At 39.1% G+C, this 26,837-nt stretch overlaps 1 protein-coding gene across 1 annotated transcript in view; it reads right to left on the minus strand.

Annotated features, from left to right (window-relative positions):
- CSMD3 (CUB and Sushi multiple domains 3) overlaps positions 1–26,837 on the minus strand; it is a 1,166,690-nt gene that overhangs the window by 599,429 nt on the left and 540,424 nt on the right. Inside the window, exons 20-22 of the mRNA XM_077493847.1 lie at positions 13,742–13,957; positions 8,833–9,021; positions 1,526–1,695 (exon numbers count right to left, since the gene is read on the minus strand). Of these exons, the coding sequence (XP_077349973.1) occupies positions 1,526–1,695; positions 8,833–9,021; positions 13,742–13,957 (575 nt within the window). The remainder of the gene's footprint in view (positions 1–1,525; positions 1,696–8,832; positions 9,022–13,741; positions 13,958–26,837) is intronic.

A 26,837-nucleotide genomic window follows, 5' to 3' on the forward strand; every position in this document is an offset into this window, starting at 1 on the left:
GACGTGGCCCCCAAACAAAATTGATGTCCTTTTTTCCCCACAGATAGAGATTTTTTTTGGTGGTATTTTATCACCCCTGCGGTTTTTATTTTTTGCGCTATAAACAAAAAAAGTGCCAATTTTGAAAAAAACACATTATTTTTTACTTTTTGCTATAATAAATATACCCAAAAATATATTTAAAAAAACATTTTTTTTCTCAGTTTAGGCCGATACGTATTCTTCTACATATTTTTGGTAAAAAAAAATGCAATAAGTGTATTGATTGGTTTGTGCAAAAGTTATAGCATCTCCAAAATATGGGATAGTTTTATGGTATTTTTATTAATATTTTTTTTTTACTAGTAATGACAGCGATCTGCAATTTTTATCATGACTGTGACATTATGGCAGACACTTCAGACAATTTTGACCCAATTTTTAGTGTGATTAAAATTACATTGATTACTGTAAAAATGTCACTGGCAGCGAAGGGGTTAAAACCTAGGGGGCATTGAAGGGGTTAATGTGTGTCCTAGCACATGTTCTAACTGAAGGGGGGATGGGACTGTGCAGGGAAACTAAAGCCCCATACACACTATCAGATTATCTGCTGAGTTTTTCCTTCAGATTTACCAAAACCATGTAGTAGAAGGGCCTGCCTGATTGCATACACATTGAAACTCCTAAGGTTTGTCCTCATATTATATGGTTTTGGTAAATCTGAAGGAAAAAATCAGCAGATAATCTGATTGTGTGTATGGGGCTTTACAGATCGCTGCTCATACTCTGTATGAAGAGACAATCTGTCAGTTCACTCCTCAGAGTATCGGAAACTGTTTACACACACAGCTCTCGGTTCTCCATGTGCCCCGGGGGATCGCGGGAGTCCGGTGGTGATCGAGACTACCGGGCACTCGCATTGACTCGTGGAGCGAGTGGGGGGGCGCACGCTTGTGCCTCCAGCGGCTCGCAAGCACCCCTAGTGGCCGTTTATGTTACCGATATAACATAACGGCGATTCGCGCAGCCGAGCCATGTTACCACAGTACAACTGCGGCGGCTGGTTGGCAAGTGGTTAAACATCTCAAGCAGGAACTCTCATTCCTGCTACATAATTTTGAATGGGATCTAATGGTTACTGTAGCTACACTGAGGGAAAAACCTTTACCTCCAATATTTGCTCACAGAGGTTTTTCAATACTCAATGCAGCCTGGCTGATTCTCACTGATAGGATGGCAGGTGTTATTGTAGCCCCTCCATCAAGTCAACAGTGCTGGCTACCAGTGCTACAGTAGGCAGGCAAATGTCTCCCTACCTATTGCTCTCAGGGAGATAGCTACCTTTCAATATACAGTATAGCTTTCTTATAACCTTAGATAAAGTATTTCAAATAAATACAATTCAGTGAAACTAATCTTGAAACTATTTGCCTTTCAATATAATATATAATATTTTCATGCAATATCTTAGAAAATAAATTCTTATATAACTGAACATTAACTGAAAATATACAAATGCATACTTTTTATCCAAATAACCTACTTTAAGAACATCCCCTTGTGCTAAGTGAAATGTTCTGGCTGAGATATTGATTCCTTTCCCTGCTTGTACTTGAATGCTGTAAATACATTCATGATTATTTTCATAGTTCAGTGGGTAATTCGGAGACAGCAGAATTCCTTCATTATTTGTTGCAGATGCTCCACATTCAGCTGCAGATAAAGCACAAAGTGAGAGAAGACATTTTAATAGGCAGTGCTGTGCTTTATAACTGCTTTCCCCAGTGAAACTGTAAAACATAACTAAGTACATTAACATAATTACTAACCTGATCCCTTTAAACTGGCGGTTTTAACATTCTTAGTGAAAGCACAATTGTCTACACATGGGGATGTACAAATCCCTGAAGTGGTATGAAAGACATTGAAAGACATGGTTTGGGTGGCATGTGGTTAATGACTACACTATAAGACTGATATGCTCAGACCAACCAAATAAAAAATCAAGTAAAAAAATATAAAATACCATATGCTGTATATAAAATCCAAAGCTGTAGTACTCTAAATTATTTTCCTTTTATACAATAGATAATAATTAGGGATGAGCCCAATGTTCATTCAACTGGAATATTGGTTGTTCGCCTGTTCTCCAGACAGTGAAAATTATTCGATGTTTGTGGCAAATTTGAAAGCCGCAGGACACTGTTTAAGTCTATGGGACACTAACATGAAAAAACTAAAGTGCTAAGGCTTATATGCCAGTCCATTACCAGGTCCTTCAGGTCATATTAAGGGGAACCCTGTGATGGTTTAAAACAAATGGCAGTAGGGGTCCCCCCAAAATCCATACTAGGCCCTTATCCAAGCAGGCGACCTGGCAGGCCACAGGAAAAGAGAAGGGACAAAAGAGCTGCCCCCCCCTCCTGAACCATACCAGGCCACATGCCCTCAACATGGGGATGATGCTTTGTCCCCATGTTGGCCTGTCTCCAGGATTTCTCCAGAGCCTCTCCCATCCTCTGAAACTCGCTACCTCCACTGGTCTGGCTATCCCCTACTTTTGCTACCTTCAGGCGATCCCTGAAAACTCATCTCTTCAGGGAAGCCTATCATGTCTCTAACTAATCTCCTACCACTTCCATAAGCTCATTCCCCACAATTATAACCTTTTGTACCACCTGCCCCACCCTATTAGAATGTAAGCTCTTCTGAGCAGGGCCCTCTTAATCCTCTTTTATTTTATTGTATTGTAACTGTATTGTCTCCTTTTATATTGTAAAGCACTGTGTAAATTGTTGGTGCTATATAAATCCTGAATAATAATAATAATAATCATGTTGTCCCCATGTTGATGGGGACAATGGCCTCATCCCCATAGCCCTTGTCTGGGTTTAATAAATCCTATATTAAAAAATAAAAAAATAAAAATATCCTTCAATGTAAATCCATCATGCTGCCAGATGAACCCAAAAAAAAATGCAACAGCTCTGCCTCCATGGGAGGCTCCCGTCAAATGAAGCCTCTTTACGATGGCAGCTGTTATATAGCTGAGGGCGGACAATGGATTTACATCGTGGGACATTTTTATTTTTAATAAATGATTTGTCCCAAATTGTCTACTGTAATTTTTACTATTTTTTACACTTTTGTGGTGAATGTATAGGGGTACTAAACCCATTCACCTGGGGGGCTGAGATCTGAGGGTCACCTTGTTAAAGGGGCTTCCAGATTCTGATAAGCCCCCACAGACCCCCACAACCAACAGGCAAGGATAGTGGGGATTAAACCATTGTCCCCTCCGAAACTGTGAATGTGTAGGGGCACAATGCACCCGGTACCCATTCACATAGGGGGGGCAGGATCTGGGGTCCCCTTGTTAAAGTGGGCTTCCAGATTCTTATAAGCCCCCTGCCCGCAGACCCCCACAACCACCGGGTAAGGGTTGTGGGGATGAGGCACGTGTCCCCTCCTGAACCGTAGCAGACCACATGCCCTCAACATGGGGAGGGTTCTGCGACCTGTCAAAGCATGGTTGATATGAGTGGGAGTGAAGGATAGTAGGGCATTCTCTTCACATTGTCCTCCACAGCACTCATCTTCTCTTTCCTATCATGTCCCCTTGGTCTGTACCTGCTTATTTTAGAAGTACGTCTAGATTGATATCTATGTTGCCCAGACAAGGCACATTCTAAAATAACAGGTGGTGACATCAATCTCATTTATTTTTGTTTGAAATATTAACCTTACATTGTAATTGCCAACCACATACCATCCAAACAACAGTATTTGTTTTTCTTTTCAATTATACACCTTAGCATGCTCATGACCTATATAACGTTGTCCCTTTAGTTACAGAGCAACTTCTTAAAAAAAAGAATCATAATAATATGCCATCTATAGAGCTTTTGCCCCATAAAATACTGTGGATTACCACAAAACAAAAGAAAATAGAACTGCAAAATGCACCAATTATATAAATGGTACATTTTGTCATTTTGTCTAATTAAAATTCTCTACTTTTACATTTTGCATTAATTATTATTTAACATTTAAAAAAAAAGATGTTCGGGAGTCCTGGAAAATTTGTGATTCAGTTTATCTGTACATATACCATTCCGATCTATATTAACACATCTGTGAAAATACAGTACAGGCAGACTGGACTAACACCAATAAAGAATGTAAAATCCAATGTAACTGAACATTACCGATTTTGACATTTTCCTCACACCACGGCTGCACTGTAATGATTACTGGGAAGCAACGATCAAGCACAGGTACATAATGCCTCAAGCTCAACTTTCTTGATGTCACAGACTCTGTAGTGGTTTGAAAACATTAACTTTATTTCACTGCTTCCATTTTAAGTACATTTAGGTTAAGTTTAAGTCTCTAATCTATGGTGACTTGCCTGTGGGACCGTTTAGCGTTTTTTTTTTTTTACTGAGGTCAGAAAGGATTGTGATGGCTTATTTATATGCGGTTGTGAAAAGTCTACCCAGCCAAGTCCTAACCCATGATATTTATCTTGACAAATTATTATTTTTCTAATAGAGAATTAATAAAAAATATTAGTTCACCATTGTCAACATAGTTCAATCATGTAAAGTTGAGCACAATTAATTTTTATTTAAAGGGAAAATGCAGTTTTAAGTATTATTTTATGTATTATTTTTTATGTTTTAAACAAATATTTTGTATATATATATATATATATATATATATATATATATATATAATTTTACAAATAATAATTTAACAAAGCAAGCCCCATTGACAATTGTTTTGAAGCTTGTGATGATCTTTCTAAAGAGAAAGCACAGAGGTATCTTATTTCTTTCAGCCTGCCTTTATTTATCTAAATGAGTAAAACCATACACAATGGGGAGAGAGATGGTTCACTGAATTTAATCAGAGCTTCGGCTTAATCCAAGCTTCAGCTATTGAGCTCTGTAAACCAAAACATTGAGCATTGACTTCAAATGAGTTTATACAGTTTATTTGTGCACATTAGCAAATTTTTGTCTGCCTCCTGTTTATTAATTTTCCTTAGCATAATCCCTTATGCTGGGGATACATTAACTGCTTCTTGCCCAGCCTATATGATGGCTGGACAAGAGCTCTCTCATCCTGGGTGAATGTTATATGATGTCCTCCCAGGATCGCGCCTCATGCATGCCTCATGGGTCGCCACTCTGCAGGGTGATGTGTGATCCTCTACACCAGACACAGAAAATGACAGATCTGTGTACCGAGCCACTACTGGTACCATGGGATCACTGTCACCAATCACAGCAGATCACAAGACAATTGTACACAATAAAAGGCTCCCTTTCACACAATTCATTGTGTACTATTGTGTTGATCTCTGTGATTAGTTACAGTGATCACATGGTACATATAGGACCAATCACAACCCATCTTTATTATGTGATTACCTGTGGCCAATCACAGTTAATCACAATAGTACACACTAAATGAATTGATTTCATTTAGAAAAAAAAAGGTTGCTTATAACAGTGATTATCACTGTTAGAATCAATCATAGCGTGTAAAAGAAAATCCTGAGCACCTGCCCAGAGTAGTACAGTGTTACTATGGTAACACTGTATTGCTCTGGTTACAGTATGTAAAAAAATAGTAAAGAAAAACATGTAATAAAAAAGAAAAACATCTTCACCATTTTTTTTTTGTATTTTTACATATTGTCACAAGTCGGTGTCCCTGATCACTGCTACAGCTGTTGTTTGATGATGCATATTACATATATATATATTTTTTTTTATTATTTATATTGATACTGTAGCTGTATCTAAATGTTTCAATTATTAAACATATTGTAGTGTAGTGTTCATCTGCAGACTAAAGCCTTCAGCCGAACACTTTGGTCACTGATCATCAATGGAAAACCAAGTTGTCAATGATAGCCAAGATTCAGAGCTACCAGCCACAAGAAGTGTAGGCTTGTGGTTTTCCAAAGCAGGGCATCATTTATTAGCATTTATATGCAAATGGTATTGGTAAGGGGTTAACTTATTACCAAGTCCATATTTGAGTGCAGATATTTTACAGCAGGTCCTACGGTAGCCACACCAGTATTTAATAGATGCTGGTATTGTATCTGTTACTACTTTAGAATGATGGTAGCATGATGTAGACTGCCACAAAAAAATGTAAACCTGGGAGCATCTAGTAATAATTAATGCCTACAGGGAGTGACAGACTGACACAGAGGTGAAAGAGGTACACGCCTCAATTGTTGCGATGGAGAGGGCGCTGCTAAAGTGGGATCCTCTGTGGGAGCAATCTCAAAGCACAGATCATTTCTGATGACTCTATACACTGGGAGATCGGTTGATACAGTGCAGAGGACAGCTTTCTCATGGACAGCAGATCCTCACTGATTACATTGGAAGAGCCTATCTCCCAGAATAATCTGTAGTGAAAGGTTTTCAATGTGATAACTCAGTCCTGCTCTTCATTAAGGCTACAGTTGTGGCCATTATTCATAAATTAATTTGCTGTGTGAATGTTAAACCCATTTAAATAATTAAATTAAAAGTTTAACCAATTGTTAACCCAATTTACATTTTGCTAACCCATTCATTGCCTTCTTGCCTAAGCTTTTTTGTTGTTTTTTTTACAGTTCATATGTAAACGTGAAAAACATTGCATCAGTTTGTCTTGTAGCACTGCATTAAAAATTCTTTGTGCCAGAAAAATAAGGTTATTATTGCTCCATTCATAAAGCAGCTTGCATGCAGAATTTAGGTATCCAGACACATTTTGCCTAAATATCGCATGCAATCCTGAAACTGTCAAATCACTATACCATTTGTGTGGTATTTACCTGAAAACACTCTGTAAATACCACATAAACAGGCATTACACTCAATTTACAGAAGGAAATACACAATTAAATGCATGGGGTAATTACGTAGTGGTCCAGGTATGCAGTGTTTAAGGAATGTGTATGTTTTTAACTGGTTGCTAAACAGCAGGCAGCCGCTGGCCTGCACCCCGAGAGGGGAGCACGAGTGTTACTCACTACTTTGCACAGAACATGTGATTTATTTTATGCACAAGTCCCTTTGGAATACTGCACCAGTCACTTTGGAGTGTCACTTAAAGGACATTATATATTTTGATGCATGTTTATATGTTATACATTATTATTTGAAGTTTGTGCTATAATTGTCACATATATGAAATTACCTCACTATTAGGCTATTGATTTATATCATTAAGTGGAATATTGGTTTATGTTACTAATAGCACTTGAACTTATTTATTAAGTTGCATAATCCATAAGGAAGGCACTTTAGCACATGATCTGCTCCCAACGGTCAATTTCACATTTAGTCTGTGGCAGTGGCAATTTACCTCTGATGCCGCGTACACACGACCGGACTTTTCGAGGAACTAGGTCCGACGGTCTTTCCGACAGACTTTCGGTTGAGTTCCGACGGACTTTACGAATGAACGGGCTTGACCACACACAATCACACCAAAGTCAGATGGATTCGAACGTGATGACGTACGACCGGACTAGAATAGGTAAGTTCATAGCCAGTAGCCAATAGCTGCCCTAACATTGTTTTCTGTCCGTCAGACTAGCATACACACGAACGTATTTCTCGGTCCGGCGGAGTTCCGGTGGGAAAATTTAAAACATGTTCTATTTCTAAAGACTGCTGGATTTTTGGCAAGCAAAGGTCCGATGCAGCCTACACACGATCAAATTGTCCGACGGACTCGTTCCGTCGGACCTTTGCTGTCAAAAAGTCCAGTCGTGTGTACGTGGCATTGCACATTTATTTTATCTATCACTCTCCTCACTTTGTGGAGTTTTTCAGGGGATGCAGCAGCCACGCATACACCTAAGCATGGACGTTGTTATTTATTTCTCTCATATCACAATTTAACTCCATAATATGCAAGGTGATTTTAAATAACAAGCAACAAACTGACATGTGACCATTAACTTTGAATACAATTTAATTTGTTAAAAAAATAAATAAAATAATAAGCCACAAATGAAAATTATTTTTGTTCATTGGACTTAAACTAAAAGTGTTTCTATTACATTTTTTGAAATTTTTGAATAGGGAAGGGTTAGAATGTTTATCAGGTCTTTATTTCTGTCTGTGTTTCCTTGGAGAGATGTTCCTTCACTTCCTGCCCCCATCTAAATAAAAATAAATCTCTCCAAAATTAGATATTTCACAGAGATAACATTGAGGGAGAGGTTCCTAAACTGGCACATACAACAATGAAGACAGTTTCTTGCCTTACCCTTCTGTACTTTATACAACAGAAAGTGTTAAGCTACAGATATACTTGCCAAGTAAAAGAGCAAATCAAAGCAGTAAAGTAGTTGGAGGATTGCCATTAAAAAAAAAAAAGTAACAATATATGTAACCATTAATTTTTATAGTAGTTCCAAAATACGGAAGCCACTTATTTTTCTTTAAGGATTATTTAATATGTATTACATGTTTTAAAGATTTATAGATCAATATGAATGTCTGCATTAAAAGGCCAACAATACTAGCATTGATTAGTTTGGCATTTTGAAGCACATGCTGGTTGCTTATATTTGTCAAGGATTCCAGTGGTTCGATTCAATTCAAGGAAGATTCAATCCAGCAATATCCACCTATATCTAAAATATCAGTTGTATGTAAAACTAAACTTAAAAAAGTGAAACTCGAAAAATAATTTTGTTCACAAAATAGTTATTGACTAATTTAATAATTTAAAGAAAAGTGCAAACAATAGAATAAAATTGCATAACATCTCTGAACAGTGACTACACAGACAAGCAAATGAAAGCAGCTGACCACGTACCCACACACCTTGGCAGAGGTGCACTCCACACATGACGCCCACCGCCAAGACAAACAATTTCCGATATTCCTTCCAAGCGATATCCAGATGAACATGTAAATGTTATGATATCGCCAACTCCAAAATGGTTACCATGCCTTCTTCCATACAGTGGAATTCCTGGATCGTCACATGGTTCTAAGCTGTATTCTAAAATAATAAACATACAAGCCATTGGATATTTGATTTGAAATGATAGGATCATTTACAGTGCCTTAAAAAAGTATTCATACCCCTTGAAATTTTCCACATTTTGTCATGTACAACCAAAAACGGAAATGTATTTTATTGGGAGTTGATGTGATAGACCAACACAATGTGGCACATAATTGTGAAGTGCAAGAAAAATTATAAATCGTTTTCATTTTTTTTTTACAAATAAATATTTGAAAAGTGTGTCGTGCATATGTATGCAGCCCCCCCCCCCCCCCGAGTCAATACTTTGTAGAACCACCTTTCACTGCAATACAGCTGCAAGTCACTTTGGGTATGTCTCTACCAGCTTGGTACATCTAGAAAATAAAATGTTAGCCCATTTGTCTTTCCAAAATAGCTCAAGCTGTCAGATTGGATGGAGAGCATCTGTGAACAGCAATTTTCAAGTCTTACTACAGATTCTCAATTGAATTTCAGTTTGGACTTTGACTGTGCCATCCTAACACATGCATATGCTTTGATCTAAACCAATGGTTCTCATCTCCTGTCCTCAGAACCCACTAAGAGGCCAGGTTTGCAAAATAACTGAAATACATCACAGGTGATATAATTTGCTGCTCAGTGATTGTAGTATTCTTGTCTGCATCTCCACAAGGTAATACTTAAAATCTCGCCTGTTAGTGGGTCCTGAGGACAGGGGTTGAGAACCACTGATCTAAACCATTCCATTGTAGCTCTGGCTGTATGTTTAGGGTCGTTGTCTTGCTGGAAGGTGAACCTCTGCCCTAGTCTCAAGTCTTTTGCAGACTCTAACAGGTTTTCTTCTAAGGTTGTCCTGTATTTGGCTCCATCCATCTTTCCATCAACTTTGCCCATCTTCCCTGTCCCTGCTGAAGAAAAGCATCCCCACAACATAATGCTGCCATCACCATGTTGGAGATGGTGTGTTGAGGGGGATGTGTAGTGTTCGTTTTCCGCCACACATAGCGTTTAGCTTTTAGGCCAAAAAGTTCAATTTTGGTCTCATCTGACCAAAGCACCTTCTTCCACATGTTTGCTGTGTCCCATAACTTCTCGCAAACTGCAAATGAGACTTCTTATGGCTTTCTTTCAACAATGGCTTTCTTTTTCCCACTCTTTCATAAAGGCCAGATTTGTGGAGTGCACAACTAATAGTTGTCTTGTGGACAGATTCTTCCACCTGAGCTGTGGATCTCTGCAGCTCCTCCAGAGTTAGCATGGGCCTCTTGGCTGCTTCTCTGATTAATGCTCTCCTTTTTGGTGGACAGCCATGTCTTGTTAGGCTTGCAGTTGTGCCATAGTCTTTACATTTTCAGATTGAACAGTGCTTCGTGAGATATTCAAAGCTTTGGATATTTTTTTTATAACCTAACCCTGCTTTAAACTTCTCCACAACTTTATCCCTGACCTGTGTTCCTTGGTCTTCATGATGTGGTTTGTTCACTAAGATTCTCTAATAAACCTCTGAGGGCTTCACAGAACATCTGTATTTATGCTGAGATTAAATTACACACAGGTGGACTCTATGTACTAATTAGTTGATTTCTGAAGGCAATTGGTTCCAGAAAATGTTAGTTAGGTGTATCAGAGTAAATGGGACTGAATACAAATGCACGCCACATTTTTCACGTATTTATTTGTAAAAAACATTTATCAAGTTTCCTTCCACTTCACAATTAGGTGCCACTTTGTATAGGTCTATTACATAAGTCAATTTCAAGGGGTATGAATACCTTTTTAAGGCACTGTACCTACATGCATTAACCCCTTACCACCGCCGTCTCCTGTCTCTTTAACTGGATCAAAATTTCCTGGAGGTGGGTATTCCAATCATGTGATTGCTGTGATTGGTTGACACAGGGATCACATGATCGGAAGCTCCCAATCGCAAGTATGCATCATGGGTTTTCTGTTACATGTTAGTTGCTGTGCTGGGAGTGTGCAGTGAGTGTTCTCTCAGCACAGGAAATTGTTTACAAATAGACGTAATAGCATTATTAATATTATTAACAGGCATACTGTATATGCGGCCGCTTAGCATTAAAGCCCATCCACCGAGTAGCAACATATATGTGCCACATCATTGGGAATAGGTTAAAATGTACGTTTCCATATAAAGACATGTAAAATATCTCTCAAAAGTTAGTACACCCCTCACATTTTTGTAAATATTTTATTTAATATCTTTTCATTTGACAACACTGAATAAATTACACTTTGCTACAATGTAAAGTAGTGAGTGTACAGATTGTATAACAGTGTAAATTTGCTGTCCCCTCAAAATAACTCAACACACAGCCATTGATCTCTAAACCGCTGGCAACAAAAGTGGGACCAATTTTCAATTTTCCCTCCTGGAGTCATGTGACTCATTAGTGTTACAAGGTCTCAGTTCTGAATGGTGATCAGGTGTGTTAAATTTGGTTTTATCACTCTCACTTTCTTATACTGGTCACTTGAAGTTCAACATGGCACCTCATGGCAAAAAACTCTCTGAAGATCTCAAAAGAAAATTGTTGCTCTACATAAAGGTGGCCTAGGTTATAAGCAGATTGACAAGACCCTGAAACTGAGCTGCAGCATGATGGCCAAGACCATACAACCATTTAACAGGGCAGGTTCCACTCACAACAGGCCTCGCCATGGTCCACCAAAGAAGTTGAGTGCATATGCTTGGCGTCATATCCAGAGATTGTCTTTGGGAAATAGATGTATGAGTGTTGCCAGCATTGCTACACAGGTTGAAGGGGTGGGGGTCAGCCTGTCAGTGCTCAGACCATATGCTGCACACAACATCGAATGGCTGTTGTCCCAGAAGGAAGCCTCTTCTAAAGATGATGTACAAGAAAGCCCACAAACAGTTTGCTAAAGACAAGCAGACTAAGGACATGGATTACTGGAATCATGTCCTGTGGTCTGATGAGACCAAGATAAAACTATTTCGTTCAGATGGTGTCAAGCGTGTGTGGCGGCAACCAGGTGAGGAGTACGAAGACAAGTGTGTCTTGCCTACAGTCAAGCATGGTGGTGGGAGTGTCATGGTCTGGGGCTGCATGAGTGTTGCCGGCACTGGGGAGCTACAGTTCATTGAGGGAACCATGAATGGCAACATGTACTGTGACATACTGAAGAAGAGCATGATCCCCTCCCTTCGGAGACTGGGCCACAGGGCAGTATTCCTGCATGATAAAGACCCCAAACACACCTCAAAGATGACCACTGCCTTGCTAAAAAAGCTGAGAGTAAAGGTGATGGACTGGCCAAGCATGTCTCTAGACCTAAACCCTATTGAGCATCTGTGGGACATCCTCGAAATGGAAGGTGGAGAGCGCAAGGTTTCTAACATCTACCAACTCACCATGGAGGAGTGTAAGAAGACTCCAGTGACAACCTGTGAAGCTCTGGTGAACTCCATGCCCAAGAGGGTTAAGGCAATGCTGGAAAATAATGGTGGCAACACAAAATGTTGACACTTTGGGCCCACTTTTGTTACCAGCGGTTTATAAATGAATGGCTGTGTGTTGAGTTATTTTGAGGGAGCAGACAATTTACACTGTTATGCAAGATGTACACTCACTACTTTACATTGTAGCAAAGTGTAATGTCTTCAGTTTTATCACATAAAAATATATAATAATATATTTACAAAAATGTGAGGGGTGTACTCACTTTTGTGAGATACTGTATATCATTGATATTGATTTTTGTTTTTAATTAAGAATTTGGATATTTTTATTCTTAGGATAGACAATTGATAGGGTGGCAACTGACAGACATCAGATGGCTTCTAATCACTGACACACTAGCTAAAGAGTCAGATTCAGAAAAAGCAAGCAAAGTTTAATTGAAAAAGTGGGGGGGGGGGAGGTTAACATTTTTATAAACAAGCCCACATAATTATAACAATTTAGGATAAATACTGAGATGTGTGCAAATTAGGACTCATTGGGGGAAATTTACTAAAACTGGAGCATGCAAAATCTGGGGCAGCTCCACGTGGACACAGTCAGCTTCCAGGTTTTATTGTCAAAGCTTAATTGAACAAGCTGATGTTAGAAGCTGATTGGCTACCATTCATAGCTGCACCAGATTATGAGTGCTTAAGTTTTAGTAAATCTACCCCCATTGACTTTTATATATAGCTGTGAATTAAACCACGAATAAAGAAAAGAAAAACAGTGGATAGTGTGTAGAGATAGAGAGTAGACTGCTGTGCTTTTTAATCTTTTAATTTTTACCATGGAACCCTTTCCTTATTTTAAGACTAAACCTCTTTTTGTCCAATCCTAAATCATGGCCATGTTTCTTATTCAGGAACCATGGAGATCGCAGGTTATTACAGTTTATATAATCACCTTAGACATACTGTACAAATAATGGAAAGTAAAGGAACAGAAGAATATAAGTACGCTCACAACATCTAATGGAGTAGAGGCAACTATATGAAGTATTTTTATTTTTGGGTTTACATACCATTTAATTTTAGCTTGTATACAGATTTTTATGACATCTAGATGAAGCAGTTTAATTAATACAAAGAGACATCTGTTGTTATTATTATTAAAGCTAGGGACAATAAAAGTTAAATTAGGCAAAGGTAACTTTTTTGAACTTATTAAACTTATTCCTTTATCATTACTGAAGAGGAAAGATGACTATTAAATTTTGAAGTGTATGCTGACAATTTCCTTACCAGAAAAGGTAATGTTGAATCCTTCATATGATATTGAAAAATCTGAAATAAATCGCAACTGAGCTCTGAAATTTCCATAGAGACCGGCATTAATTGCTGCAGGGAGTTCAGAGCCGGTGAGCCGTGCCAGAGGCTGGGTAAAGCTACCATTTTCGGTAATTAGTAAGTAGTCATGAAGATCTTCCAGATGAAAGGTGTGAAAGGTGAACTGAACGCCTAAAAAAATAAACGAGATTTAGAAGTGTAGCTAATATCATTACAAACAATTCAGATATAGTATTACTGCTTTGGTGAAATAGTCATGTATTCCATTATGGACAAAATGTAAAAAATAAGAGAAGGAAATCTTTCACCAGCTTCTGCTTTTTTATCATATTTTACAGAATGAAAACTATTTTTTATTATTATAATGGCACTTGTAGACCAGTACCCAGGGTAGAAGGAAAGTAGGAAACAGGGGTGCCCGGGTGAAGCATCAGACACCTCTGACTAGGGATGGGCTCAGGTGTGGGTTCAGATTGTACCCACCAGAAAGCCATCACTGCACCCCTCCAATCATAGGCAGTAAGGCATTTCCCTGGTTTGCAGCTGCAGATACACATGCTATCTATGATTGACAGTGTACAGCGACAGCTTCCTGGTGGGTACGATCTGAACAGGCAGGAATCCTGAGCCTATCCCTACCTCTGACTAAATTCAGTAAGTGAACTGTATGGTAAAGGTGATGTTTAGGATGCTGAGAGGAGGAAGAGGGCTCTTCATAGTTCAAGGAAAAATGAAACATCTTTCCCTTCTATGGTTAGCTTGGGTATACAGGTAAGAAGTAGTTGTGAATATAAATAATATCCTATACTGACCTAACAGGACTTTTTTTTACTAACATAATCACCTAACACAAAGATTGTTTAAATGTGATGTCAACCTAAGGGCCAAATTTACAATTTGTTCTTCCATAGACTGGCTACCTTGTGCCTTGTCTTTCACAAAAACAAAACTTTGGCCAACATCACATTGCTTCTTTCAATATTTTTCTCTTTCACAGTCCCAATACATCAGTCAGTTCAGGAAGTTTGAAGGTGGAATCCACAGATTTGCCCTTACTTTCTCAACACCCACACAGGATGCCTACCCATCAAACATCCCACATCCCAACTTGTCTTGGACTATTTAATCGTTGAAAAAAGAACACAATCACTCCATATAGCCCTATATGGTGGTATTTCCTTTTTTTGAATATTGAATATAGCATTTCTCCATGGGGTTTGGGTGCAGCTCCAACTGCATAACCAAACTGCCTATTCATGCTGTAATACCTTTACAGTTTAGTGGGTCATCAGCAGTGATTTCTAAAAAGTAATAGAAAGGAAGCGAATGCAAAAGTATGTGTTAGGCTTTTTGACCTCATAATTAACAATGGTCAGTGTAAAGCAAAAACAGCCTGCAAGGCTAGGGGCCTATGAAGTCTTGGACCCAGACCTGGATTTGGCTTTGAAACAGAAGGTATTTGCATATCTCTCTTCCAACATATTAAAAAATATAGGGAATTTACACATCATATTGCAAATGTGCTTACAGGTCTTTTAATTGTCTTAACCTCCCTGGCGGTACGATTATTTCGGATTTTAGGTGCTAAAAGCGGTACAATTATTTTGCATGAAAATTTGGCGTTTTATATTGTAGTCCTGTAATTCTTAGGAATAACTCTCTTAAATCTGTCCAAACCAGAGTCTAGCAGACATCCCAGGTATAATAAAGTTTGAAAAATGAAATCATAAATTATAATATAATAAATAACTATAAATAATTGTACCAAATAATAATATAACAATAATAAAAATTATTCAATAATGTAATCAAATCAAAAACACTGAAATTTGCTCAGTTGCAGAATTGTCATTACTTTTCAATATTTGATGACGGATCTCCCCACAAATCGCTATCGCTCAATTCTGCGAGTGATTCCAATTTATTATCGCTGTTTTCTAGCTGATCTAAAAATTTTTGATGTAAAGAGACAGTTTTGGTTGCTATGGACAATCTCCAGTTTCCAGGCATAAAGAACAGTTTTTATAATATAAAACTGCATGCAGGACACTGGACAGACCACTAGGGACAAAGGGGATGTGAAATATTTACATACAGCAATGTACTCTGTAAGATTACATTATACTGTATGTATACTGTGTGTTTCACTTTTTGAATTTGGCGCCGATCTCCGTCCCCGTGCGTCGTAACGCTCGCAGGGAATGGAGATCAGCTCCGTGATAGATCAAGCGAGACACGGCTCGCTCGTACAACGGGGAGACAACGCTGGATCCAAGGGAGAAGGTAAGTAAGCATCCTCCTGGATCCAGCGATGCAGTCCCGAGTCTGGCTCGGGGTTACCGCTAATGGTACAAAAAATCCACCCCGAGCCAGACTTGGGAATACCGTCAGGGGGGTTAACCATTTGTTGAGCACCTCTATAACAGTTTTACTGCTACAGGGTGGCAGCTGTGCGCCAAATCACATGTATATGTATATATATATATATATATATATATATATATATATATATATATATATATATATATATATATATATATATATATATATATATATATATATATATATATATATATATATATATATGTATATATGAACCTGCACTTCCTTCCTGCCTGCAGGGGCTGCACGCACCACTGGCGGGTCCCTTCTGCTGTGATAATTCACAGCAGAAGCCGATCTGTGGGTGTCGGGCTCTCAATGTCTTCCGACACCCACCGATCATCGGTAAACTACACAGAACAGAGATCGGCCTATGTAAATAGGGAAGATCCACATTCTGACAGGTGGGAAGGCATGGATTCTGTGTTATTGCAAAGCAGGAACTAGAATCTATTTCACCCCATAGTCAAATCAATATACATAGTGAACATAAACACTGGCAAGGCAGACAGTTAACCCTTACGAAAAGGTGCCCATAGGAATGGACCAAATTCGATTTCTATATAAATAGGAAAAAATGAATAATATAAGCTGCATGGCAGTGTAAACTGCGGTTACAAATGCACAGTGGCACTAATATGTAACTAATGTTCTTGAAGCAGCACAGCTTAAAGTATTTTCACAGTCCAAACCATTAATGAAGCTTATTCTTTCCATAACAGTCAGGCCCCATACACAATATTGTAATTTTGGTCTCATAGTTGAATCTGAGCATGCGTGAGTTTCTGTGTGTCGGAATAGCATAAACATGATCGTAATTTCTGATAAAAACTTTTTCCGTCTGAAAAATTAAGAACCTGCTCTCAATCTTTTGCTGGTGGAAATTTAGCCAGTAAAATTCCGATGGAACATGCACCCGGTCGCATTTTCAGAAGAAAAGCTCTCATCGGTCTTTTGCTGGCCGAAATTCCGACCATGTGTAGGCATCATAAGAGTGATAAAAAATGTTGTCTGTATTTGTAGTGTGATTAAATAACATTATTCCATATCTATTTTTTATGATTTTGTACATTCTGAATTAGTGTTTTAAAAATCGGAATATAGAACTTACAAATCAAAGTTGGCTATTGGGTTAAGTCCAAATAAGAAAGGTGCTAATTGCATTGCATAGCAAGGCTAGAGAAAAAAAGCCAGTCTGGGAATGGAGCCAAGGTCACAGGTTAGGGGAAAGTCTGTATAGCTGGACTATGATAGTTAAAAAAAAATCTAATATGGACAGGCTAGAACTGTACATCTCAGCAAGATCATTGTACAAAACTGGAATGAATAAATTACAAATGCTAAAAGTGAAGGGTAAATCACAAGAGAACATCATACACAGTTTAATAGAAGAATTAATTTGATGAAAGTTGTCAAGTAGTGCCAAACCTAAATGAGGAGTAACTACGAAAAACTCAAATGAATATAATTTATTGTATAGAAAACACATTCATTCATGTGTGGAGTAAAAGTGTGCTTATACAAAAATATACTGTTCGATAGTACAGATAACTATGAGAATCACTCAATATGGAGCATGACAATTATGTCAGTAGAATATGGTCTGTACAAGAGAAATTGCATAGGATGACATTTTTTTTGTCTTACACTTTCAGATTATTGGAAATTCATATAGAACCTCTAAGCCCTTGTACACAAGGTTGGACATTCCGATGGAAAATGTCCGATCAGACCGTGTTGTCGGATAATCCGACCGTGTGTGGGCTCCATCGGACTGTTTTCATCGGAATATCCTACTGACAAGGTTTTAGAGATGGGCTGTAAAATTTTCCGACAACATGATCCGATCAGACTTTGTCCGATCGTTTATAGAGAATTACGATCGGACAAAGTGCCACGCATGCTCAGATCAAATTCCTAGACCAAAGCTATTGGCTACTAGCCTGAATGTAGTCCCATCGTAATGAACTAACATCATCACGTTCTGAACGATCAAATTTTCTGAAAACTTTGCCCGAACGTGTGTATGCAACACCAGTTTCGGACAAAATCCGTCGGACAAAATCAGATGGATTTGGTTGTCGGAATGTCCGACTGTGTGTACAAGGGCTTAGAGGTATAATAATTGCATTTTGTGATCAGATCAGCTAAATGCATTCCAGGTGTATCAAAAAACAAAGCATGTTTCAATTTACAATTCACTTTCTTCAGAAAATCATGTCCCCTGCTCTTCTGCACAGAAGGCCACTGATTATTATTTATTATTATGTGAAAGCGGTGGTCTCGCTGCAGAGGGTTGGTATGCCTCATGCTGAATCAGACTTATAGTGCTCTGATAAGCAAAGTTACGATTTCTGCTTATTCTAGAGCTCTAGCTTTACAATGGTTGTAAAGGCAGAAGGTTTTCTTCTTAATGCAGTCTATGCATTAAGATAAAAAACCTTCTGTGTGTAGCAGCCGCCCTCAGCCCCCCTAATTCTTACCTGAGCCATATTTCTGTCCAGCAATGTGCACAAGTGCCTCGGCCATCTGGGACTCTCCCTCCTGATTGGCTGAAACACAGTAGCAGTGTCACTTTCAATCAAAGGCAGTTAGCCAATGAGGAGAGAGAGGGGGCAGAGCTGAATCATGACTCCATGTCTGAATAATACACAGAGGTGCGGCTCGGCTCAAGTGCCCCTATAGCAAGTTGTAGGAGGGAGGAGCCAAGAGCGCTGGTGAGGGTGCCAAGAAGAGGAAGATCCAGGCAGCTCTGTGCAAAACCACTGCACAGTACGGGTGAGTATAACATGTTTGTTAGATTTAAAGAAAAAATTACCAAGACTTTAGTATCACTTTAACTCAGGAGGGGACATGTCAGACCCATTGCTTATACACAGAAAGCCGGGCACCTTTTCTACAGCATGTTGGCACAGGCTTGTCACTGCAGCAGCTTTGTAAATAAAATAATCTGTAAGACTTTGCACACTTTTTGTTTTCATGCACCTGACATTGGCAAGTGACATTCTTGAACTGCATGTTCCCTAATAACACAAAGATCGAAATTCGACTGGTCATTCCTGAACTGACAACATTGTGATTCATCTGTACCCATGCTAAGGAATGGATGGTCACAATTATCTAGATCTTGTTAACGTATACATGTGGGCAGGGACCTCCTTTGATTTAAAAATTGTTTGTATTAATCATTAGGAAAATTTTATTCAGTGTGTTACTTGTACTCACTTGTTTTTGTTTTTTTTGTATTCATTTGTACGGCACCACAGCAAGTGATAGTGCTATATAAAGCAAAATGAATAAAAGGATAACACCAACTGAAAAGCAGTCTACCTTCGGAAAATCCCTTTTCATCAGTACACAGATAACAGCATTTTGGGGAGGATTTCTCAAACCATCTGATGAAGTGGAAACATTCTTAAAATGGCATGTTTTTGTTAACTCAGATTTCATAGATACAGGATTTTTTTCAAGAAAGATTGGTGTTACTGTGAATTGTTACATGTCACCAGCCACCCAGGACTCATTTGTCCTCACTCGAGTTTTCCTAACAATGCTATAGATCAAAGATCAGATCAGAGGCAACAAAAATCTGCTGTGGCATTGCAGAGAATTTTTACAACAAATCTCTAACATTATTTAACCGCTTCAACTCTTGCACTTGCTTATATTTGACATTACTTACTTAAATAACTCTACTTTTGTGGGGAAAAAAATAGCAAATAACAAAAATCGATTTACCATATACAATTGCTACAGAAACCGTATTGTAATTGAATCTTATTAACATTACATGCAAAGCACTATGACTAGGATGGATGGTTACTTAAACCAATGCTTACTATATTCTACAAATTTCCAACCTCCTATTTACGGCATGTACTTATACTTAAACAAGAACAGGGGTGCACATACCCATGCACCAAAGCAAAGGGAGAGCAAATTACCTAACATTTTTTTAGGATTTAATAAATGGTAGGATTACTGCATGTAGTGTTTGATACTATTAGGATATAGACCATAAACTCTCTATACACTTGGGGGAGTTAAAAAAGAGTAAATCCTCATACACACGATCAGATTTTCCGACAACAAATGTTGGATCTGAGCTTGTTGGCTACATGTGTGTTTGCTCCATCGAACATTTGTTGTCTGACTTGCCGCCAAGAAATGTTGGCTAGCAGGTTCTCAAATTTTCCGCCAACAAAACTTTGTTGTCGGAATTTCCGATCGTCTGTACACAAGTCTGATGCACAAAAGTTCATGCATGCTTGGAATCAAGCAGAAAGAGTCGCAATGGCTATTGAACTTCCTATTTCTTGGCTCGCCGTATTTTTTTTTACGTCACCACGTTCATAATTGTTGCCCAACATTTGTGTGACCGTGTGTATGCAAAACAATTTGGAGCAAACAACCTTTGAACAAAATTCTACAGTTTTGTTATCAGAAAGTCCGATCATGTGTACGGGGCATAAATCTCTCCCATCTAAAAATCTGGTGCTAGGAAAGAAGTTTGGCATGTTTTTTAACAAACAACATTATAATAAAAAAATGTGTTGACCTTGTACTTGGGTAGAAAAAAGCTTCCCTCACAAAATGAAGATAGGGCAACACTTAAAAAGCTTTTTCCACAACTGAGGCCGCGTACACACGGGCGGACTGTTCGCCCAACCTTGTCCGCTGAACAGTGTTTGGGCGGACAGTCCGCTCATGTGTGGGGCTTCAGCGGACAGTTTCAGCGGACAGTTGGACGAACAAGGTCTTACGGAAATTCCGAAAAACTGTCCGCTGAAACAAGGTTTCAGCGGACTGTTCGCTCGTGTGTAGGCTTGTTCGGCCAACTAAGTCTCGCGCATGCTCAGAAAGGATTTCCACGTCGGAAGGTTGCATTGCAGTGTATTGGACGTCGACATTTTCGATCCGTCGTGCGTGCCGAAACGTCATCGCGCACGGTTTCAGCAAACTGTTCGTCCGTCGTGTGTGGCCATGTCCGTCCATGCTAAGTTTGAGCGGACTGTTTGCCGAAACTGTTGGACGGACAAAGTTGGGCGAACAGTCCGCGCGTGTGTACGCGGCCTTAGGCTCATTAGTCACCGTGGTGACAAATATCTCATCTACGCCTCTAGTTGGTCAGCTCCACTAACATATTTTAATACTACAGGGGGAATACAAACAAAAACACACTGTGGGCTTGGGTTAATGCTGAGGTAATCGGTATATAGGGATGTGGTGAACACCACCCGGTCGGTTTGCACCAGGACTTGCGAACAGGCAAAGGATTTGTGCGAACACCATTAAAGTCTATGGGACACTAACGTGAAAGATCAAAAGTGCTAATTTTAAAGGCTTATATGCCAGTTATTGTCATAAAAAGTGTTTGGGGACCCGGATCCTGCCCCAGGGGACATGTATTGATACAAAAAAAGTTTTAAAAATGGCAATTTTTCAGGAGCAGTGAATTTAATAATGCTTAAAGTGAAATAATAAAAATGAAATATTCCTTTAAATATCATGCTTGGGGGTGTCCTTAGTATGCATGCAGTATGCAAGTAGCACATCTTTCCCGTGTTTAGAACAGTACCACAGCAAAATGAAATTTCTAAAGGAAAAACATGTAATTTAAAACTGCTGTAATGTATTGTTGGATCTCTGCAATATAGATAAAAATCATTGAAAAAAATGGTATGGGTCCCCCCAGTCCATTACCAGGCCCAATGGGTCTGGTATGGATATTAAGGGGAACCCCACACCAAAATGTAAAAAAACATTGCATGGGGGTCCCCCCAAAACCCATACCAGGCCCTTCAGGTCTGGTATGGATATTAGGGGAACACTGCACCAAAATTTCAAAAAATGGCATAGGGGTCCCCCCAAAATCCATACCTGGCTCTTTAGGTCTGGTATGGATTTTAAGGGAAACCCCAAGCCAAAATGAAAAAAAAAATGGTGTAGCCTCCCAAAATCCATACCAGGCCCTTATCCAAGCATGCAACCTGGCAGGCCGCAGGAAAAGGGGGGCCAGAGAGCACTCCCCCTCCTGAACCATTCCAGGCCACATACCTTCAACATGGGGAGTATGCTTTGGGGTCTCCCCAAAGCACCTTGTCCCCATGTTTATGGGGTCAAGGGCTTCATATCCACAACCCTTGTCTGGTGGTTGTGGGGGTCTACGAGTGTGGGGTTATTGGAATCTTGAAGCCCCCTTTAACAAGACAATGTGAATGGGTATCGGGTACATTTTACCCCTACACATGCACCAAAAAAAGTGTAAAAATGACAGGAGATAGTTTGGAACAAGTCCTTTATTAAAAGTGTTCCGCAATGTCCATTCATCTTCGATCACAGCGTCCGATGGACTGAGAAAAAAAAAACTCTGGCTCCCCTGTGACATTACATGGCATCAGAAGGGGGCGAGGTCATCCATTTACGTCTCCGGGTCATCATCTCAGCTATATAACAGCTTTCATTGGAAAAAGCATGCATTCAGCGGGAACCTCCCATTGAGGTAGAGTTTTTTCTGGTTTCTTTTTTTTCTTGGGTTGGCGGATGTTGTGATCGAAGATGGAGGTACATCACAGGACACTTTCTTTTAAATTATTTTTTAATAATTTATAATGTCTCCTGTCATTTTTATCACGTTGACACTTTTTTGGGTGAATGTGTAGGGGTACAATGTACCTGATACCCATTCACATGGGGGGTGGGATCTAGGGGTCCCCGTGTTAAAGGGGGATTCCAGATTCTGGTAAGCCCCCCGCCCACAGACCGCCACAACCACCAGGCAAGGGTTGTGTGGATAAGGCCCTTGTCCACATTAACATTCGGACAAGGGGCTTTGGGGGACCCCAAAGCATCCTCCCCATGTTGAGGGCATGTGGCCTGGTATGGTTCAAGAGGGGGAGTACGCTCTCTCGTTCCCCCTTTTCCTGTGGCCTGCCAGGTTGGATTTTGGGGGGTCCCCTACACCATTTTATTTAACATGTTTGTACAGGGTTACCCTTAATATTCATACCAGATCTAAGGGGCCTGGTATGGATTTTGGGGGGACCCCCCCAAGCAATTTTTTTTTTAAATTGTGGTGAAGGGTTCCCCTTAATATCCATACCAGACTCAAAGGGCCTAGTAATGGACTGGCTGTGCCGTTTCTTTCAAAGATTTTTATCTATATTGCCCGAACCTGGCAATACATTACAGCCCGAGCAGTTAAATTACATTTTTCCTTTACAAATGTGCTCTCATTCATAAAACTATGTATGGCTGCTGGGTAAGCAGCCTTACATAGTGTGGAGTGGCCTTTGGCCAATCATGGCTCTCACAGCAGAGCGCACTGTGATCGGCCAAAGCATGCAGGTCAGGTACATGCTTTAGCCAAGCAGCAGCCATCAATGCACTGCGATCTCGCAGTTCATTGACAGTCTCGCCGTTTATTATGGCGCGTTCTGTGGGCCCTCGAATTTCCCACAAATGCCCCATAATGTTCGGTATTTGGCGAACGGGAGAGACTAAGTCGACTAAGTTCGACTCGAACCGCTGGCTCATCCCTATTGGTATACATCAAATTTCTCGTCTCCAAATATTAACTACACTTATGAATGTCTCCTGGTGATTAATTCACTTAACTGCACCAAATTTGACCACTCATGGTCAGCTTGGACTGGTAAATATGTCTAGCATTTGAACCAATAATGTATTATATTATCTTGTACAGATCCAACTACATGATGTACAGACTACTAATGTATACTTTCTACAATATCTGTGTTGTGTACCAATTTCTGTCATGTTTTGATAACCTAATAAAAATGTATTGACAAAAAATATTACACTCAGCCATTCTGATTGATACCCCATGCTACACAGTCCTAAGGAAGCTATTCTATATGTGTAACACATTGACCACTGGATTAGGACTTGTACACCTCCAATATCATGTTGCCTAGTATACCTGTACAAAAGTGTCAAAGTGTCTGTGTCCTACATGGGGTATTCCGATTGGCCAGACCACAATTCAGAGGTTGTTGGCACAATTGGATTATATTATTGTATATTCTTGTATAAAATAATTTATTATGTTTTATTTTTGTTTGGTATATCTCTTGTTTGTGCCATCAAATTCCCAGATTTATGTTAAGGCTAGGCCTTACAATTGCTTGGTTATTAAAAATGACCTCTTGTTCCCAATCTGCAGCACTGTGATTTTCTGTAAAATGTAATGCAATGGGACAACCCTGAGGCATTCTGTACACACATGGTGTACAGAATGCCCCCCTCCCAGATATGTAATGGGTGATTAGCTTACTGATTTTCCCAGAAGACTGCACTAAGATACAAGTCAGATTGTAGGCATCCCCTGCAATAAAACTAAACTTTTACTTTTTGTGAGAAACTCCCAAATTGAAATCACATCTAACGGGGTGCAGACCCTGTAAATTTCCTGTTTAGAACCCTGCAAGTGCATCATGCACATGGACAAAGAGATATCACTTTTTGTGAGATGCTCCCAAAGGAAAATCATGTCTAATGGGATGCAGACCCTGTCGCTTTCCTCTTTAGAACCCTCTAATTGCAGCAGGGTATACACATTCCTGATTGCTTAATGATAGTTTTAATCATGTTAATATAAGCATACTTTACTAATTTTATTCTGAAAGTTGTCCTATTAATAGTCATGAGACTTAATCTATACTATTACAATGCATACTAAGGTCAATTATAAATGAAATAACATTTTTTAAAACATTTTTAATAAAGCGCTACAAAATAATTGAAAAACATGATAAAACATGTTTTAGGAAATAATGGATCCCAATGTCTACACCAGTACAGTACAGTTGGTATGGGCCACTATTGAATGTAAGAGTTGTACAATTAATACTTAGATGACATTGTATTGTATAAACCTTACATCATAACAGTCCTTAAAATAAATCTGTGCTTGCCCTTACATGACAAAGCAATAGGTATTTTTATTGTAGATCTCCAGAGATACACATGCAGTATTTGCCTTCCTTTCACTCTCCCACTACTTTGTTCATTCACTAAGGGTAAAGACAAAAATTCTCATCTTAGCTACAAGTTGTGGGAGTCAGAGCTCATAGAGGGTGATGCAGTCCTTGTGTGATTGGCCCACATGCATCTCCATACCAGGAAGTTGAGGGTATTACTTTTGGCTCCTGGAGAATAAACTGAATGGCATGAGATCAATGGAAAAATAAGTACCGTATATGATGCTAGGTAGGCAGCAATTAAGCAAACATGTTGCTGTGCCCTCAATGGTCTCCTTCAAACTGAAGAAGGGCCTTTGCTAATAAAAGGAAAATCAATTGGTTCACATATCTGCCTCTTCAATTACACACACTCACCTTCCCAGTAATCTCCAGTACTTCCAGTTAAGGTAGAGCATATGACCCTCTTCCTCTGGCAGTGCTGGTTCTTGGTGATTGCCACCTTGGGCACTAAGCACTAACTACAACCTAACATCAAGTGTGAAAAACTAATAGTATAAATTTGGATCTACCATTAGTATTCATGCTTCACATGAATCATTAGGATGCATGTATGATTCCCCAAACAACATAAAAATGTAGAGTATAATAATTTTTTTCTTGCCATAAATTAAAACTGCTTTATTTAAACAATCATCTTCAATCAACCTGGTGGAAAAGACAATCTAATTTAAAAAAGAATTGTGACTTTTGCTTTAAATCTAAATATTAGTTTATAGTTACCTGTCCGTGTGCAGGTAGCTGGAGTTTTTCAGAATTTTGGTATGTTTTGTTATTATTAAATTAACCCTTTTCACATATGTACCAAAAATAAATTCTAGATCCCTTTTCAATAGACACATAAACATAGAGAAAATATGGGTTTGTTCCAATTAAGCTTCTTTTAATGTAACAGCTTTCACAACATGAGTGCTCCTAATCAATGCAATGCCATCAACTGCCTTGTTCTTCATGATACTACTTAATGCACTGTGCAATTCTCTTAATGGAGTTGAAGCAAGAGCAAAGAACAAAAGTATGCAAAACATGATACTTAGTAGCTGAGAGAGAAGGTAAAAAAGATTTTAATTCCCACCCATAACAGTCACCCTGGAGTGAAGCACATACTGGCTACCAACATTTATATACTGTAGACACTAATTAGGTAAGTGCAACAGTATTTAACACATAACACAAATCAGTAATATGCATTCTTAAACATTTCTCTGGTAGGTTTTAAAGGAATATAAGAAATAATAGTTCAAATAAATATACAATTTTCATAATTTATATGTAGTTTGATAGAGCATTGAGCACAACAATAATTATGCAACAAAGTGCAATTCTGTTGCAACCAGATATTCATTTTACTAAAGCAAAGTCGACCATAGATCCATTCTCGTCAGTTCAGCAGGGATTGCCGAGATTCCATCCATCTGTCGGCAGGCTGGTTGTACTGAAGTTGATAGATGGATAGACTTCAGTACAACCAGTCTGTTGGTGATAACTGTGGGTGGCCATAGCAGCCAGAAGTGAACTTTGAATTATGTCAGTGGGGAAGGCTCTCCGAATCCCTCCAGCAGAGCAGAATGGCACAGCAGGAGGGAAAGAAAATTGATAAATTCCTCCACCAACACAGTCAGTGTTGATGGGGGAATCAAGCAATTTTCTTTCCTTCAACCCATGTT

Source organism: Lithobates pipiens, unplaced genomic scaffold (genome assembly GCF_037356315.1).
Source record: "Lithobates pipiens isolate NorthernLeopardFrog02 unplaced genomic scaffold, aLitPip1_a1.2 Scaffold_19, whole genome shotgun sequence".
Classification (NCBI taxonomy): domain Eukaryota; kingdom Metazoa; phylum Chordata; class Amphibia; order Anura; family Ranidae; genus Lithobates; species Lithobates pipiens.